The sequence below is a fragment of the Loxodonta africana genome, chromosome 3 (assembly GCF_030014295.1).
Source record: "Loxodonta africana isolate mLoxAfr1 chromosome 3, mLoxAfr1.hap2, whole genome shotgun sequence".
In the NCBI taxonomy this organism is placed as follows: Eukaryota; Metazoa; Chordata; class Mammalia; order Proboscidea; family Elephantidae; genus Loxodonta; species Loxodonta africana.
This window is the reverse complement of record NC_087344.1, coordinates 46531370-46546007: the sequence shown is the minus strand read 5'-3', so window position 1 is coordinate 46546007 and position 14638 is coordinate 46531370. Positions and strand designations below refer to the sequence as shown.

Below are 14638 nucleotides of genomic sequence, written 5' to 3'. Positions count from 1 at the left end.
GCACACAGGAGGTACTCAATAAGCAGCACCTATTGCAGGGCCAGCTTCACTCTACACAGGAAGAAGGTGAGGCTCAGGGGGTGAGGTTCTGGCCCAGGTCTCTGACTTCTAGCTCATCTGCAGGAAAGGGTGAATCACTGGTGGGTGGGCGGGGTATGTGTCAGACTATAAGCTTTAAGCTAACGCCCCTGGACAAGGACCACCCACATTTTGTTGTTAGCTGCCATTGAGTTGGCCCCCATGCACAACAGGATTGGGCTGCTGTGATCCACAGGATTTTCACTGGCTGATTTTCAGAAGTAGACCGCCAAGTCCCACAGCTGAGTAATGGCCTGCCCTTTGGGGGAGGCTGTCCCCCACTCCTCAGGCCCTGGGTGGGGTTAAAGGACAGTGGGGTGGAGCACCCACTCACCCACGATCACCCAGCGGCTCTTGACAGCCGACCACAGTACCCAGTGGTGCAGCAGCTCCTGCAGTTGGGCGATGAGCTGGCCCCGGCTGCCTCTGTCAGGGCCCGGCTGCAGGCCCTCAGGGGGCACAGACACCAGGGACACATCTCCCAGCTCCAGCGACACTGCCAGGACAGAACGGGGGCCCGTCAGAGGCCTGTCCAGACCTGAGTCAAAGCCCCCTTGGCCCCCCACCCTCCAAAGCAGTCCCAGCTCTCACCTGGCTCCTCCTCCACATTCAGCAAAGGGATGTCATCATCTAGGTAGGGGATGGGGCCCTGGGTGGGGCTGCCCCCTGCCCGCTCAGGAGTGGCAAACACGTCCCTGGGAAAGTGCAGGGAGCTCTTGCGACTGCAGCTCTGGTGGCAGCTATGGAGAGAGTCAGGGAGGGGTGAGCCCAGAGGGTCCTGGGAGGGTGGGGCCAGGCCCCTGCCATCACACTGCTGTGCACAGGCTCAGAGCCACCTCCATCCCACACAGGTGAGTCACCATACACTCCTGGGAGCCTGCCAACTAATTTCCCTCCAAAGCCATCCACCCAGAGCCCTCGGGTGCCATTCTTCCTCTGGGGAGACAAATAGTGGCAGCAGCCATTAGCCAGGGAAAGAGGATGACAACACACAGTGGGCCACCCACTGAGGAGGTGCCCAAAGCAGGGGAGTCACTCCTCTGCTGTCATGTGGCCCAGGGAATACTCTGGGGAGCTGGAGGAGGGGGAAGCAGGGCCAGGCTGAGGCCCTGGCTGGGGCAACTGTGAGGAGGTGTTACTGATATTCCGGGAGAGAAGGACTGGCCCCTCTGCCGACTTGCCCCAGCTCACCTGGCCTGACAGGAGCTCTCCAGCGGTGCCATGTAAAGGCTCCAGATGCCCAGGGCAGCAGGCATGGTGAAGAGCACAGCCAGCCAGCAGCAGGACACGATGAGAGACATGAACAGGCCAAAGTCATGGACGGCTGGGATCTGGGACCAAGAGGTGGAGGGGGGAGGGGACTGGTCAGGCCCAGACCACTCCCAGAATGAGGTAGGATGAAGAGGCCCAGGATGCCAGCCACTGGCCTAGGGAGGACACCAGAGGCCAATGGCTGGTGCCAGGTGGGAAAGCAGTGGAGGAAGGGTCCCCAACTCTAGAGAGGAGGCTCTTGCCTGTGCTGCAGCCCACTACCTGGAACCACGCCTGGCAAAGGGGAAGTGCTTGATAGAGGAAGAAACAGCCCCTCAGACCAGGCCAGGTGTGGGTGAAAGGGAAGGAAGATGAGGACCGAAGCAGGGAGCCCAGGGCCCACGAGCAATGAGCGCACGCGAAGGTGTCACAGGGACCTGCACAAGGATGTGCTGGTGAGGAGAAATCCGTGACCAATAAACAACCTTCCCTGTTTGTGAGCCATATTCACAGTCGTCATCATCACCTATTTCAGTTCCTGATGAATCCACACACGAGGAAAACGAGGCTCAGAGAGGTTATACAACTTGTCCAAAGTCACACAGCCAGTATGTGGCAGAGCTGGGATTTGACCCCAGCTCTGCCTGCTTTCAAATCCTGTGCTCCTTCTAGGCCACCTGGATGTGGTTCTCCAGAAAGCCCTGGATAATCCCAAAGCATCTAGTGGTTTCTATTTGTGAGGCATAGTGTGGGACACTTCAGCCAAGTCATAATACCAAAGACTTGGCCAGACTCACCACCTTTCAGGTGCTGTCAGCACGAAAAATCCAGCCCAAATCCAATGCCCTCTTCTGAGCCCAACTCAGAGGCTGAGGGAGCACTGGGGCCAATGAGAGGAAGGTCAGGGTGAGAGGCTATGATTTAGCATAAGACAGGAGGTGAAAAGAGCTCCAGACCACGGGTTGGGAGACCTGGTCAGGCTAACCACTTACCAGCTGTGTGACCCTGAAGAAGTCATTTTACCTCTCTGGGCCTCAGTTTCTATATTAGGAAAATAGGAATGGTACTTGTACCTTTGTCATAGGTATGTTGTGATGATTAAATGTGAATGAGCTTTGAAAACTTTTAACCTTCAGGGCGGAAGTTGTATTACTATTAATGAGCATCAATAATAAATGGTATTTGTATTATTATATTTTCCTACTTGTCAAGTTCTGCTAACGAGTAATTAATAACAAAAATGGACTCTATGGACATAGCAAGTACTTTGAAGCAAAGGCTGCTTGGTGCAAGAGAAGGGACCAGGGTGGGCAGAGAAGAAACCAGGGCCCAGGTATGTATGGGGGCGGGCGGCTAGGACAGGATGCGAGGGTGGGTCTCCCACCTGGGAGAAGATGTTAGCTGCATAGGCAGCGGCCGTGGTCAGGGAGGTGAAGAAGGTAGCCTTGCCAGCCGTCTGAATGGTGTGGATCATTCGCAGCTGCGGGTCTTCCAGGTGGGTGGCCTGGCGGTAGGTGTTGATGAACACAAAGACGTCGTCCACACCTATAGGAGGGAGTTCGGGGCCAGCGGGGCAGGCTCAGGATTGTGCTGCTGCTTCCACAGATGGGGCTGACCTGGGCCTAGACCAACCCTGAGTGGCTCCCTAGTAGGCCAGCAGGAACAGTCCAGCTTCCTGGCTTAGAGTTCAGACAGACTCATTCCACTTTGGGCCAACCCCCAGGAGTCTAAGCCCCACCCACCACGCTCCTTGGCCCTATCCCCAGAACTAGGCCCCTTCTTCTAAATCTCAGCCTCCTTCCCATCCTTCTAAGACCTTTTCCACCATTCCTAACCTCTACTCAGCAAATTCCTGCTCCTCCCACCCCCTGGGGGCTCCACCCACCACATGCCAAGGATCCTTCTGCTGCTCATACTCTAACCCCCACACTTCAATGCTCTGAGGCCTCAGAGGGGACTTTTTGGAGCTCCCATGGAAACTAGGATTTGCCTCCAAGAAAAGGCCCTCTTTGGGGGAAGGGTCAGGGTTCCCAAGGGGGAGGCCCATTACCATGGCAACAGAGGCAACTCACCGATGCCCACTATCACGAAAGCAGCCACCCCGTTGAGGATACCCAGGTACTGGATGCCAAAGACCACATGGTACAGGAAGAGTGCCACCAGGCAGCTAAGGCCAATGCTGGCAATCCCAAAGAAGGACAGGAACACTGGGTAGGGCAAGAGGCACAAGGGGATAAAATTGGGAGGGCTCTAGTGGGACAGAAATCCTCTTTAGTGTCCTTGACCTTGGCTGGGTCCTGCCTCACCCCACAAAGTTACCTTTCACCACCCTGTCTGTCCCCAGCACAGGCAATAGGCCAATTCGCAGCTCTCCATGTCCAAAGAAGGGGCGGGGGAAGACGCCTGAGAGGCAGATAAAGTCATCTCTGAACTCCCAGACTAAGTTGCTCATGGGACCTTATTTTTGCAGAACTTAGCTCAAGTGCTAGTACATAATTATAAACATTATATGTTTACTGTCTGTTACCCCAGTTAGACTAGAGATTCCACAAGGGCGGGAACTATTTACCATGTGCATCACTGGATCGCTGGCCCCTTGTGGCATCTGGCTATCAGTTGGTATCCAATAAATATTTGTTACATGGATGAATTGATATCTTTTCCACTTTAAAAGGTATTACTATCTCTTGTTCACCTGAGCAATTCAGAAAGCCTACTCTACAGAGTAATAAGCAGCATCTAGTGGTGGTGGCAAAGGATGCTTGGCAGTAAACTGTGGAACAAAAGGGCAGCAGACTTGAGGTTGTAAAACAGGCTAAATAATGATCCACAATACCCTAGACTCCCCAAAACAAGGTTATCAGCAGGAAAAATTTTCAAAAGTCAAAATGCTAAACTATGTGAGGTCCTGGGGGGTGGGGCCATCGAGTATGGCCCAACCTGCCTCTGGACCTCAGTCTACCTGCCTGGGGTTGGAAGATGATTTTTTAGCCCCGTCTTCCCTTCCCCCATCTTCTGACATAATGGTGTCAAGACTATTTCTGGCATTCTTGTGGAGGAAGGCCAGACATGAGCAAACCGGGAGGAGAGAAGGGTACTGACTCTAGGTCAGGTCTTCAGAGAAACTGTACCTGAGCAAGAGGTGAGAATGTAGACAAGGGCAGCGATGCAACTGCTGCTGATGAAGGCCAGGAGCATGTCATTGTTGAAGGTTCTGCGCACCTCATAATCAAAGAGGTCTGTTCCCCCATATAGAACCTGGACTTTGCTGGGGAAAGGAGGATATGGGGAGAGGAGAGATGGGAAGGTGATTAGAGATGGCTGTTAACACACAGAGGAGGACCAGGGTCTATCCACCTCACCAGTGATTCTTTACAGTAAAATCACCTGGGGGATTTCAAAAATCCTGATGTCCAGGCCATACCCTAGACCAATTAAATTAGCATTTCTAAAGTGAGGCCAAATCATCAGAGTTTAAAAAAAAATCTCTCAGGTGATTCACCTTAAATCTCTTGGGTATATGATCAAGGTTGAGAACCACTGCTCTAGGCTGATTCAATTAGAATCGTATTCTATGGTATCTCCCAATTCTCGATTATCTACAGTCTATTTCTAATTAAAAATTGGCTTCCAGACTTTTAGCTTTACACTGCTATTTGGTTTGCACTTAACAGGAGTTATTTTTAATAAGAAAAAAAAATCCAGGTTGGTCAGAGTGGGGTTTAAAATACAAACAGGAGTGATATCTGCCTCTGGCCAAGATGGAGTAACAAGAGCTAGGTTCACCCTTCCATGGAAACAAACATAAAATGAGAAAATATTTGAAACAAGACACTGGACATCAAAAAACAAAGCAGAGTGATTCCCAAGGATCCTACAACTACTCCATCTTACTGCTTCAAAAGTTTCCAGGTGTCAGTGCAGCCTAATACATGTATTACTGGACTCTCAAAAAGAGGGGCTTACAGAAAAATATTTGAGGAAATAATGGCTGAAAAATTTCCAAGCTTGATGAAAATGATAAATTCATTGATCCAAGAAGCTTGAGCAATGGAATTCAAGCAGAAAAAAAAAAAACAAAAAACAACAACAACAAATAAAACTACAATAATGCACTTCACAATCAAATTGCTTGAAACCAATGATCAAGAGAAAATCTTAAAAGCAGTCTGGGAAAAAAAGACTCATTACACACAGATTAACAAAGATAAGGATGACAGCAGACTTCTTGTCAGAAACAATGCAAATCAGAAGACAATGAAGCAACATCTTTAAGATAAAAACCCACTGTTGTTGAGCCAATTCTGACTCATAGCAACCCAACCGAACAGAATAGAACTGCCCCATAGAGTTTCCAAGCAGTGCCTGGTGGATTCAAACTGCTGACTTTTTGGTGAGCAGCTGTAGCTCTTAATCACTACGCCACCAGGGTTTCCTCTTTAAGATAATAAAAGAAAAAAAATTGTTAACTCAGAATTCTGGCAAAAATATTTTTCAAACACAAAGGTGAAATAAACACTTTCTCAGACATACAACAGTTGAAAGAATTCATCTCCAGTTACACCTACACTACAGGAGATGTTAAAGGAAGTCCTTCAGGCAGAAGGAAAATGATAACATGGAAATATGAATATGCATAAAGGAACAAAAAGCACTGGAAATGGTAATGACATGAATACATGTGTAAAGCTTTTTTCTTGGTTTTTAAATCTCTTTAAAATATAATGGACCATTTAAACAAAAATAATAACAATGTATTGTGAGGTTTATAACACATATAAAAGTAAAATATAGGACAACAATAGCATAAAGGCCAGAAGGGAAGAAATGAGAGTATACTGTTTTGTGATTCTTATACTATGCATGAAGTGGCATAACATCACTTGAAGGTACACTAGTAATTTAAAGATATATACTATAAACCCTAAAACAACCACTAAAATAACAAAACAAAGAGTAATAGCTAAAAGCCAACAAAGGAGGTAAAGTGGAACAATGAAAAAATAATCAATTAGTCCCAGAGAGGGGGAAAAAAGAGGAAAAGGGGAACAAAGAATATACGGTACAAATAGAAAACAAATAAGAAGACAGACCTAAGCCTAACCATATTAATAATCACATTAAATGTAAATGGTTTAAATACCCCAATTGAAAGGCAGACACTGTCAGATTAGATAAGAGAACAATACCCACCTATCTACAAGAAACCCACTTTAAATATAAAGACACAAGTAGGTTAAGAGCAAAACGATGGAAAAAGATATAGTGATTACCAAGGGGGAATGAGGGAAATTCTGGGTGAAGGTCTTGATTGTGGTGAAGGTTTCGCAGGTGTATACATACGTCAAAACTAATCAAACTGTAAACTTTAAGTATGTCTGGTTTATTATATGCAATTATACCTCAATAAAGCTGTTAAAAAAAAATACAAACAGAACATTTAAAAGCCAAGTAGACAGAATTTTGGATTATCTACTTTTTGGATTAAATAGGCTAATTGCTTTTTAAATTAAAGTAGAAAATTGAAAGTTCGATAACTCATTTATTCATTCATTCACTCATTCATACAGCATTTATAGAGTGACCTGTAGGTGCCAGGTACTATCCTAGTTGCTGGCTATAAAAAAAACCACATACCAAACCTTTTACTCCTGAGTAAAAAGGAATAACTCATGGCAAACCAATGTTCCTACCTAGAACTGCTAACAAAGCCAGATAAAATTCAGAAATCATGTGTTTGAAGATAGCAGAGAGTTGCTGAGGCAATGAGGACCAGAGGACTAAGACTCTAAAAGGGGAAGAACCTTGGTAAGGTAATGTCGTGGACTGAATTGTGTCCCCTCAAAATATGTATCAACTTGGTTAGGCCATGATTACCAGTATTGTGTAGTTGTCCTTCATTTTGTGATTGTAATTTTATGTTAAAGAGGATTAGGGTGGGATTGTAATAACCTTACTCAGGTCACATCCCTGATCCAATGTAAAGGGAGTTTCCCTGGGGTGTGGCCTGCACCATCTTTTATCTCTCAAGAGATAAAAAGGAAAGGGAAGCGAGCAGAGAGAGGGGACCTCATACCACCAAGAAAGCAGCACCAGAAGCAGAGTGTGTGGACCTGGGGTTCCTGTGTGGAGATGATCCTAGACCAAGATCGATGAAAAGGACCCTCCTCCAGAGCCAACAGAAAAAGCCTTCCCCTGGAGCTGACGCCCTGCATTTGGACTTGTAACCTACTAGACTGTGAGAAAATAAATTTCTCTTTGTTAAAGCCGTCCATGTGTGGTATCTCTGTTATAGCAGCACTAGATGACTAAGACAGAATTTGGTACTTAAGAGTAGGGTGCTGCTCTAACATATACCTAAAATGTGGAAGTGGTTTTGAAACTGTGAATGGATAGAGGAGCGGCAGTGGCAGAGGACCAGCAGCAGCAAAACCAGGAGACCAGTGCTAGACAGTGCTGGAGCTGACCCATGGAGTGAGAGAGCTGAGTGCCTGTGCACAGGAGGCTTCCTGGAGGAATGGATGCTTCCAGGAAATTATTGGTGGAGCTACAGAGCTTTGGAATACTTGCCCTGGTAGTGCAGATGAGAGCATGAGGCCCAAGGAGCTGAGAGACCAAGAAACCAGGAAACAGAAGCTGAAGAGACAAGGAACACAAGAGCTGAGTTGCCTCAGTCTCAAAAAGTATGGCCACCACCTCAGGGGTTTCATAAGATGGAGCCATGGCCTCTGGTGTTTCTAAGGGTGGAGCTGACACACAGATGGACTAGGAGAATGGTGTGCCTAAAGCTGAGGCAGTAGAGTTGCTGGAAGGCGGAGCTGAACCTTGGACCAAGGAGCCTCCACTCAGAATCCAGAGAGTGTGGCCAATACCTAGAGTCTGGGGGGCATGGCCATTGTGTAAATTGTCTCAGAGAACACAGGATTATTTTCAAAGCCTTGAGGGTTACTGTAATGTGTTCTGTTGACTTGCTTGGTACCTGTTATCCCTTCTTTTCCCCCAGTTTCTCCCATTTGTAATGGAAATATCTAGCTTGTGCCTGTCCTGCCATTATACCCTTGAAAGCAGATAACTTATAGGCTAGGTTTCATAGATGAAGAGGAATTTTTGGATTTTGAACTTGGAGTTAAGATTTTTGCTATGATATGTTTTGCATGTTGCAAAAATGTGATTTTTTGGGGGGCCAAAGGGTGGAATGTCATGGATTGAATTGTGTCCCCCCAAAATATGTGTCAACTTGGTTGTTAGGCCATGATTCCCAGTATTGTGTAGTTGTCCTCCATTTTGTGATTGTAATTTTATGTTAAAGAGGGTTAGGGTGGGATTGTAACACTCTTATCCAGGTCACACCCCTGATCCAATGCAAAGGGAGTTTTCCTGGGAGGTAGTCTGTACCACCTTTATCTCAAGGGATAAAGAGGAAAGGGAAGCAAGTAGAGAGAAAGAGCTTCATACCACTAAGAAAGCAGCACCAGGAGCAGAGCACATCCTTTGGACCTGGGGTTCCTGCATGGAGATGCCCCTAAACCAAGACTGACGATAAGGACCTCCCTCCAGAACTGACAGAAAAAGCCTTCCTCTGGAGCTGAACCCCTGAATTTGGACTTGTAATCTACTAGACTGTGAGAAAATAAATTTTTCTTTGTTAAAGCCTTCCTCGTGTGGTATTTCTGTTATAGCAGCACTAGATGACTAAGACAGGTAACCTGTTCTTCTACAGCTGTTTTTTCTTTGGAAGCATTTGCTGATTCTGGGCATGGGCAGAAGCCTGGAAACCTTGGCTGGGAGTCAGATAAGCTAGTAGAGATTTTGGCAGAAACTTACAGACCAGCAGAGCATATGGCTGCATGAGGGCAAAACCTAAGCAGGAAGCCTCTGAAAAGCAAAGTGGAGTCTTTCAGCAAGTTTGAGAGACAAAGATTAGAGTTTGGGATCTTCAATGGAAAGGGTCTCTGCAGAATACACCAGATTCTTAGTTGAAAATCCTGGAGAACCGAGGGCAAACTGGAGGTAGACTAAGAATTTTCAGGGCAGCAAACCAGTCTCAACTCAGTGCAGTCAGGGACTGTTTAAGGTGATCAGCCAGAACTCTATCTGCCCAGTGGAGGGAAGGATAAACCTTCTCTGGAGGAAGATAACATCATTTGGTCCTGTATGTATTTTTTACGCAATGTTCAGCATTCAGTAAAAAAATCATTAGGCATACCAACAGATTGAACTGTGTGACCAAAAACCACATGAAAGAGACCACAGAAACAAATTCATAGGTGATCTGCATGTTTGAAAGTTAGTGCAAAAGAACTTTAAAATAACTATGATTAATACGTTAAAAAAAATACAGAATATGGACAAAATAAATAAAATCATTAAGAATTTCAACAGTTAAGAATCTATAACAAAGAATTAAATAGAAATTCTTGAACAGAAAACCATGACATTGCAATTAAAAACTGTATAGACATTTAATAGCAGGTTAGACAAAACAGAAGACAGAATTAGTGAACTGGAATATCTAAACCAAAGCATAGAAAGAAAAAATAGAAGAGGATAACCCAGAAAAGAACATTCGAGACATGTGGGATTTAGTGAAAAAATCAAACATATGTGTAATTAGAGTCCTAAAAGGAAAGGAGACAGAGAATGAGGTAGAAGCAATATTTGTAAAGATGATAGCCAAGAAGTTTCTAAAACAGATGAAATTCATCAAACCACATATTCAAGAAACGTTGCGTCCCCCAAGCAGAACAAAGACATAGAAAATCACACCCACATATTATAGTAAGACTGTTGAAAACCAAAGACAAAGAGAAATCTTAAAAGCAGCCAGTGAAAAAGCATAATCTTTCAAAGGGGCAACAAAAAGATCTACAGATGACTCTTCCACAGAGATGATGGAAATCAGAAGAGAGTGGAACGCTATCTTTAAAGTGTTAAAAGAACATAACTGCCAATTTAGAGTTCTACGCTAGCAAAATATTCAAAAATGAAACTGAAATAAAGACTTTTTCAGACAAACAAAACTGAGAATTTATCTCTAACAAATGTGTACTAAAAGAAAGACTAAGGAGAGTTCTTCAAGCATAAGGAAAATGATCCCAGAGGGAAACATGAAATTGTAGAATGTAATGAAGAACAACAAAAAAGGTAAATACATGTTGCTGTTGTTAGGTGCCGTTGAGTTGGTTCTGACTCATAGTGACCGTATGTACTACAGAATGAAACACTGCCTGGTCCTGTGCCATCCTTACAATCATTGTTACGCTTGAGCCCATTGTTGCAGCCACTGTGTCAATCCACCTCGTTGAGGGTCTTCCTCTCTTCTCCTGACCCTGTACTTTACCAAGCATGATGTCCTTCTCCAGGAACTGAGCCCTCCTGACACCATGTCCAAAGTATGTAAGATGCACTCTCGCCACCCTTGCTTCTAAGGGGCATTTTGGTTGTACTTCTTCCAAGGCAGATTTGTTCGTTCTTTTGGCAGTCCATGGCATATTCAATATACTCCGCCAACACCACAATTCAAAGGCGTCAATTCTTCCATCTTTCTTATTCATCGTCCAGCTTTCACTTGCATATGATGCGATTGATGATACCATGGCTTGGGTCAGGCACACCTTAGTCTTTAAGGCAACATCTTTGCTTTTCAACACTTTAAAGAGGTCCCTTGCAGCAGATTTCTCAGTGCAATGTGTCTTTGGATTTCTTGACTGCTGCTTCCATGGCTGATGATTGTGGATCCAAGTGAAACGAAATCCTTGACAATTTCAATCTTTTCTCTGTTTATCATGATATTGCTTATTGGTCCAGTTGTAAGGATTTTTGTTTTCTTTATGTTGAGGTGTAATCCATACTGAAGGTTGTGGTCTTTGATCTTTATCAGCAAGTGCCTCAAGTCCTCTTCGCTTTCAACAAGCAAGGTTGTTAAAGCAGGTTGTTAATGAGTCTTCCTCCAATCCTGATGCCCTGTTCTCCTTCATATATTCCAGCTTCTCGGATTATTTGTTCTGCATACAGACTGAATAGGTATGGTGAAAGGATACAACCCTGACCCACACCTTTCCCGACTTTAAACCACTCGGTATCCCCTTGTTCTGTCCAAACAACTGCCTCTTGATCTATTTACAGGTTCCTCTTTTTTTCATGAGCACAATTGTTTTGGAATTCCCATTCTTCTGAATATTATCCATAATTTGTTATGATCCACACCGTTCAATGATTTTGCATAGTCAATAAAGCACAGGTAAGCATCCTTCTGTCATTCTCTGCTTTCAGCCAGGATTCATCTGACATCAGCAATGATATCCCTGGCTCCACATCCTCTTCTGAATCCAGCCTGAATTTCTGGCAGTTACCTGTTGATATACCGCTTCAGCTGCTTTTGCATGGTCTTCAGCAAAATTTTGCTTGCGTGTGATATTAATGATATTGTTCTATAGTTTCCACATTCAGTTGGATCACTTTTCTTGGGAATAGGCACAAATATGGATCTCTTCCAGTTGGATGGCCAGGTAGCTGTCTTCCAAATTTCTTGGCATAGACGAGTGAGCGCTTCCAGAGCTGCATTTGTTTGCTGAAACATCACAATTGATATTCCATCAATTCCTGAAGCCTTGTTTTTCACCGATGCCTTCAGAGCAGCTTGGACTTCTTCCTTCAGTACCATCAGTTCCTGATCATACGCTACCTCTTGAAATGGTTGAATGTTGACTAATTCTTTTTGGTACAATGACTCTGTGTATTCCTTCCACCTTCTTCTGATGCTTCCTGCACCATTTAATATTTTCCCCCACAGAACCCTTCATTATTGCAACTCGAAGCTTGAATTTTTTCTTTAGTTCTTTCAGCTTGAGAAACACTGAGCTTTTTCTTCCCTTTTGGTTTTCTATCTCCAGCTTTTACACATGTCATTATAATACTTCTCTTTGACTTCCTGAGCCACGCTTTGAAGTCTGCTGTTTAGTTTGTTTACTTCATCATTTCTTCCTTTTGCTTTAGCTGCTCAACATTTGAGAACAAGTTTTGGAGTCTCCTCTGACATCCGTCTTGGTCTTCTTTCTTTCCTGTCTTTTTCAATGACCTCTTGCTTTCTTCATGTATGATGTCCTTCCACAGTTTGTCTGGTCTTCAGTCATTAGTGTTCAAGGCATCAAATCCATTCTTGAGATGGTCTTTAAATTCGGGTGGGATATACTCAAGGTCATATTTTGGCTCTCATGGACTTGCTCTGATTTTCTTCAGTTTCAACTTGAACTTGTGTATGAGCAATTGATAGTCTGTTCCACAGTTGGCCCCTGGCCTTGTTCTGGCTGATGATATTGAGCTTTTCCATTGTCTCTTTTAAATATATGAGTAAATACAAATGAATTCTGACTCTGAAAAATGAAAATGTATGGTTTAAAATGTATGTGGAATTAAAATGCATGCAACAAAATTGCAAAAGGTTGAAGGGGAATAAATGTGATGAGTGCATGTTAAGAGTCTACTACTATCAGGAAAGTAGTAAAAGTAATAATTTACAGCATTCTGTAATAAGTCAAGGATGCATGTTGCCATCTCTAAGGTAGTCAGTAACAGAATAATAAAAAAAAATTTATTAATCCAAAAGAAGGCACTAGAACTAAGTCTACAGGGGCCCTGGTCCTCACCACTTCTATGAAACTCTGGGGGGATGGAAAGGGTAAGACAGGCTTTTTTAATCAGGTTAGAGGACTTGTCTGAGCAGCTGGACATATTAGGCAACTCTTTCTACTGTTAGCCCCTCCCAGCTTCCCAATCCAGCCAAGTACCTTTCCCCAGGGTATCTCCATTCATTCGTTCAGTCATGTCTTAGACAAATTCTTACTAAAGGATGCCTGCCACTGTGCTAGGGGCTAGGCCTATAAGTATGAACTAGGCACAATTCCAGTCTGTCATGGATTGAATTATGTCCCCCCAAAAATATGTGTGTTAACTGGGTTAGGCGATGATTCCCAGTATTCTGTAGCTGTCCTCCACTTTGTGATTGTAATATTATGTTGAAGAGGATTAGGGTGGGATTGTAACACCCTGACGAGGTCACATCCCTGACCCAATGCAAAGGGAGTTTCCCTGCAGTGTGGCCTACACCACCTTTTATGTCTCAAGAGATAAAAGGAAAGGGAAGCTAGCACAGAGGGGGGACCTCATACCACCAAGATAGCAGTGCCGGGAGCACAGTGCGTCCTTTGAACCCAGGGTTCTTGTGCAGAGAAGCTCCTGGTCTGGGGGAATATCGATGACAAGGCTGACAGAGATGGAATGCCTTCCCCTGGAGCCGATGCCCTGAATTTGGACTTCCAGTGTACTTTACTATGAGGAAATAAATTTCTCTTCGTTAAAGCCATCTGCTTGCGGTATTTCTGTTATAGCAGCACTAGATGACTAAGACACAGTCCAACAAACTCATGCTGTGTTGAGACAGATAATTAAAACAGATTTTTCTCAAACATTAATGTACAAATGAATCACCTGGAGATACTGTAGTTCTGGGAAAGTGCCCGAGATTCTGCATTTCTAACAATCCCCCACGTGATGCCGATGCTGCTGATTCGAGGACTGCACTTTGATTTACAAGGAATTAAACAACTAAAATACAGAGTGACAAGTGCTATGATGAAATTGTAGCTCAGAGAGGTGAACTAGCTCGCCAAAACTGCCACCACTAATACAGTAACTGGGATCTGACCCCAGATACACCTAACTCTAAAGCCTGTGTATGCTTTTTCCTGCTTCCCCTTGGGAGAAGGAGGGTGACTGTGGGGGGGGGGGGGGGGAAGGTAGGGTGGCCATTTGATCCAGTCTCAGGAAAAAGCTGCTTAAGTTGGATCCTAACGGATGAACCGAGGTTTGCCCGGCAAAGAAGTAGTGCTGGGAGAAAGGGTGAGGGATCTGGATTAGAAAGCCTGGATTTGAATCCCATTCCACCACAATAAGCTTTATAATTTTGGACAACTCACTTAAACGTGCTGTGCCTCAGTTTCCTCAACTGTAAAATGGAGATAATCATAATAGCACCTATCTCACTGGGTTGATGTGAGAATTAAACAAGTTATGTGGTGAATGAGTAACGGAAGAATAGAGGGTATTTCAGGCAGAATGATGCCTCCTGTGCCTAAGATTAGCCTGTTAGGATAGAGGACTGGGAAGGCACTGGAGCTATTGCCCGGTGGGGTCTGCTGTCCTTTCCTGGATGGGAAGGGTGACCAGGTTTATTCCTGGACACACTGTCCCAAGGTGTTGATGACAACCACAGCACCCACGATCCCCAAACACCCTCACATCTGCTAGCTCA

General features: G+C 44.7%; 1 protein-coding gene across 1 annotated transcript in view; it reads right to left on the bottom strand.

The window, feature by feature from the left end:
* DISP3 (dispatched RND transporter family member 3) overlaps nt 1–14638 on the bottom strand; it is a 35641-nt gene that overhangs the window by 17917 nt on the left and 3086 nt on the right. The window contains exons 3-8 of the mRNA XM_064281278.1: nt 4461–4597; nt 3402–3536; nt 2714–2874; nt 1270–1409; nt 670–818; nt 413–574 (exon numbers count right to left, since the gene is read on the bottom strand). Coding sequence (XP_064137348.1) covers nt 413–574; nt 670–818; nt 1270–1409; nt 2714–2874; nt 3402–3536; nt 4461–4597 — 884 coding nt within the window. The remainder of the gene's footprint in view (nt 1–412; nt 575–669; nt 819–1269; nt 1410–2713; nt 2875–3401; nt 3537–4460; nt 4598–14638) is intronic.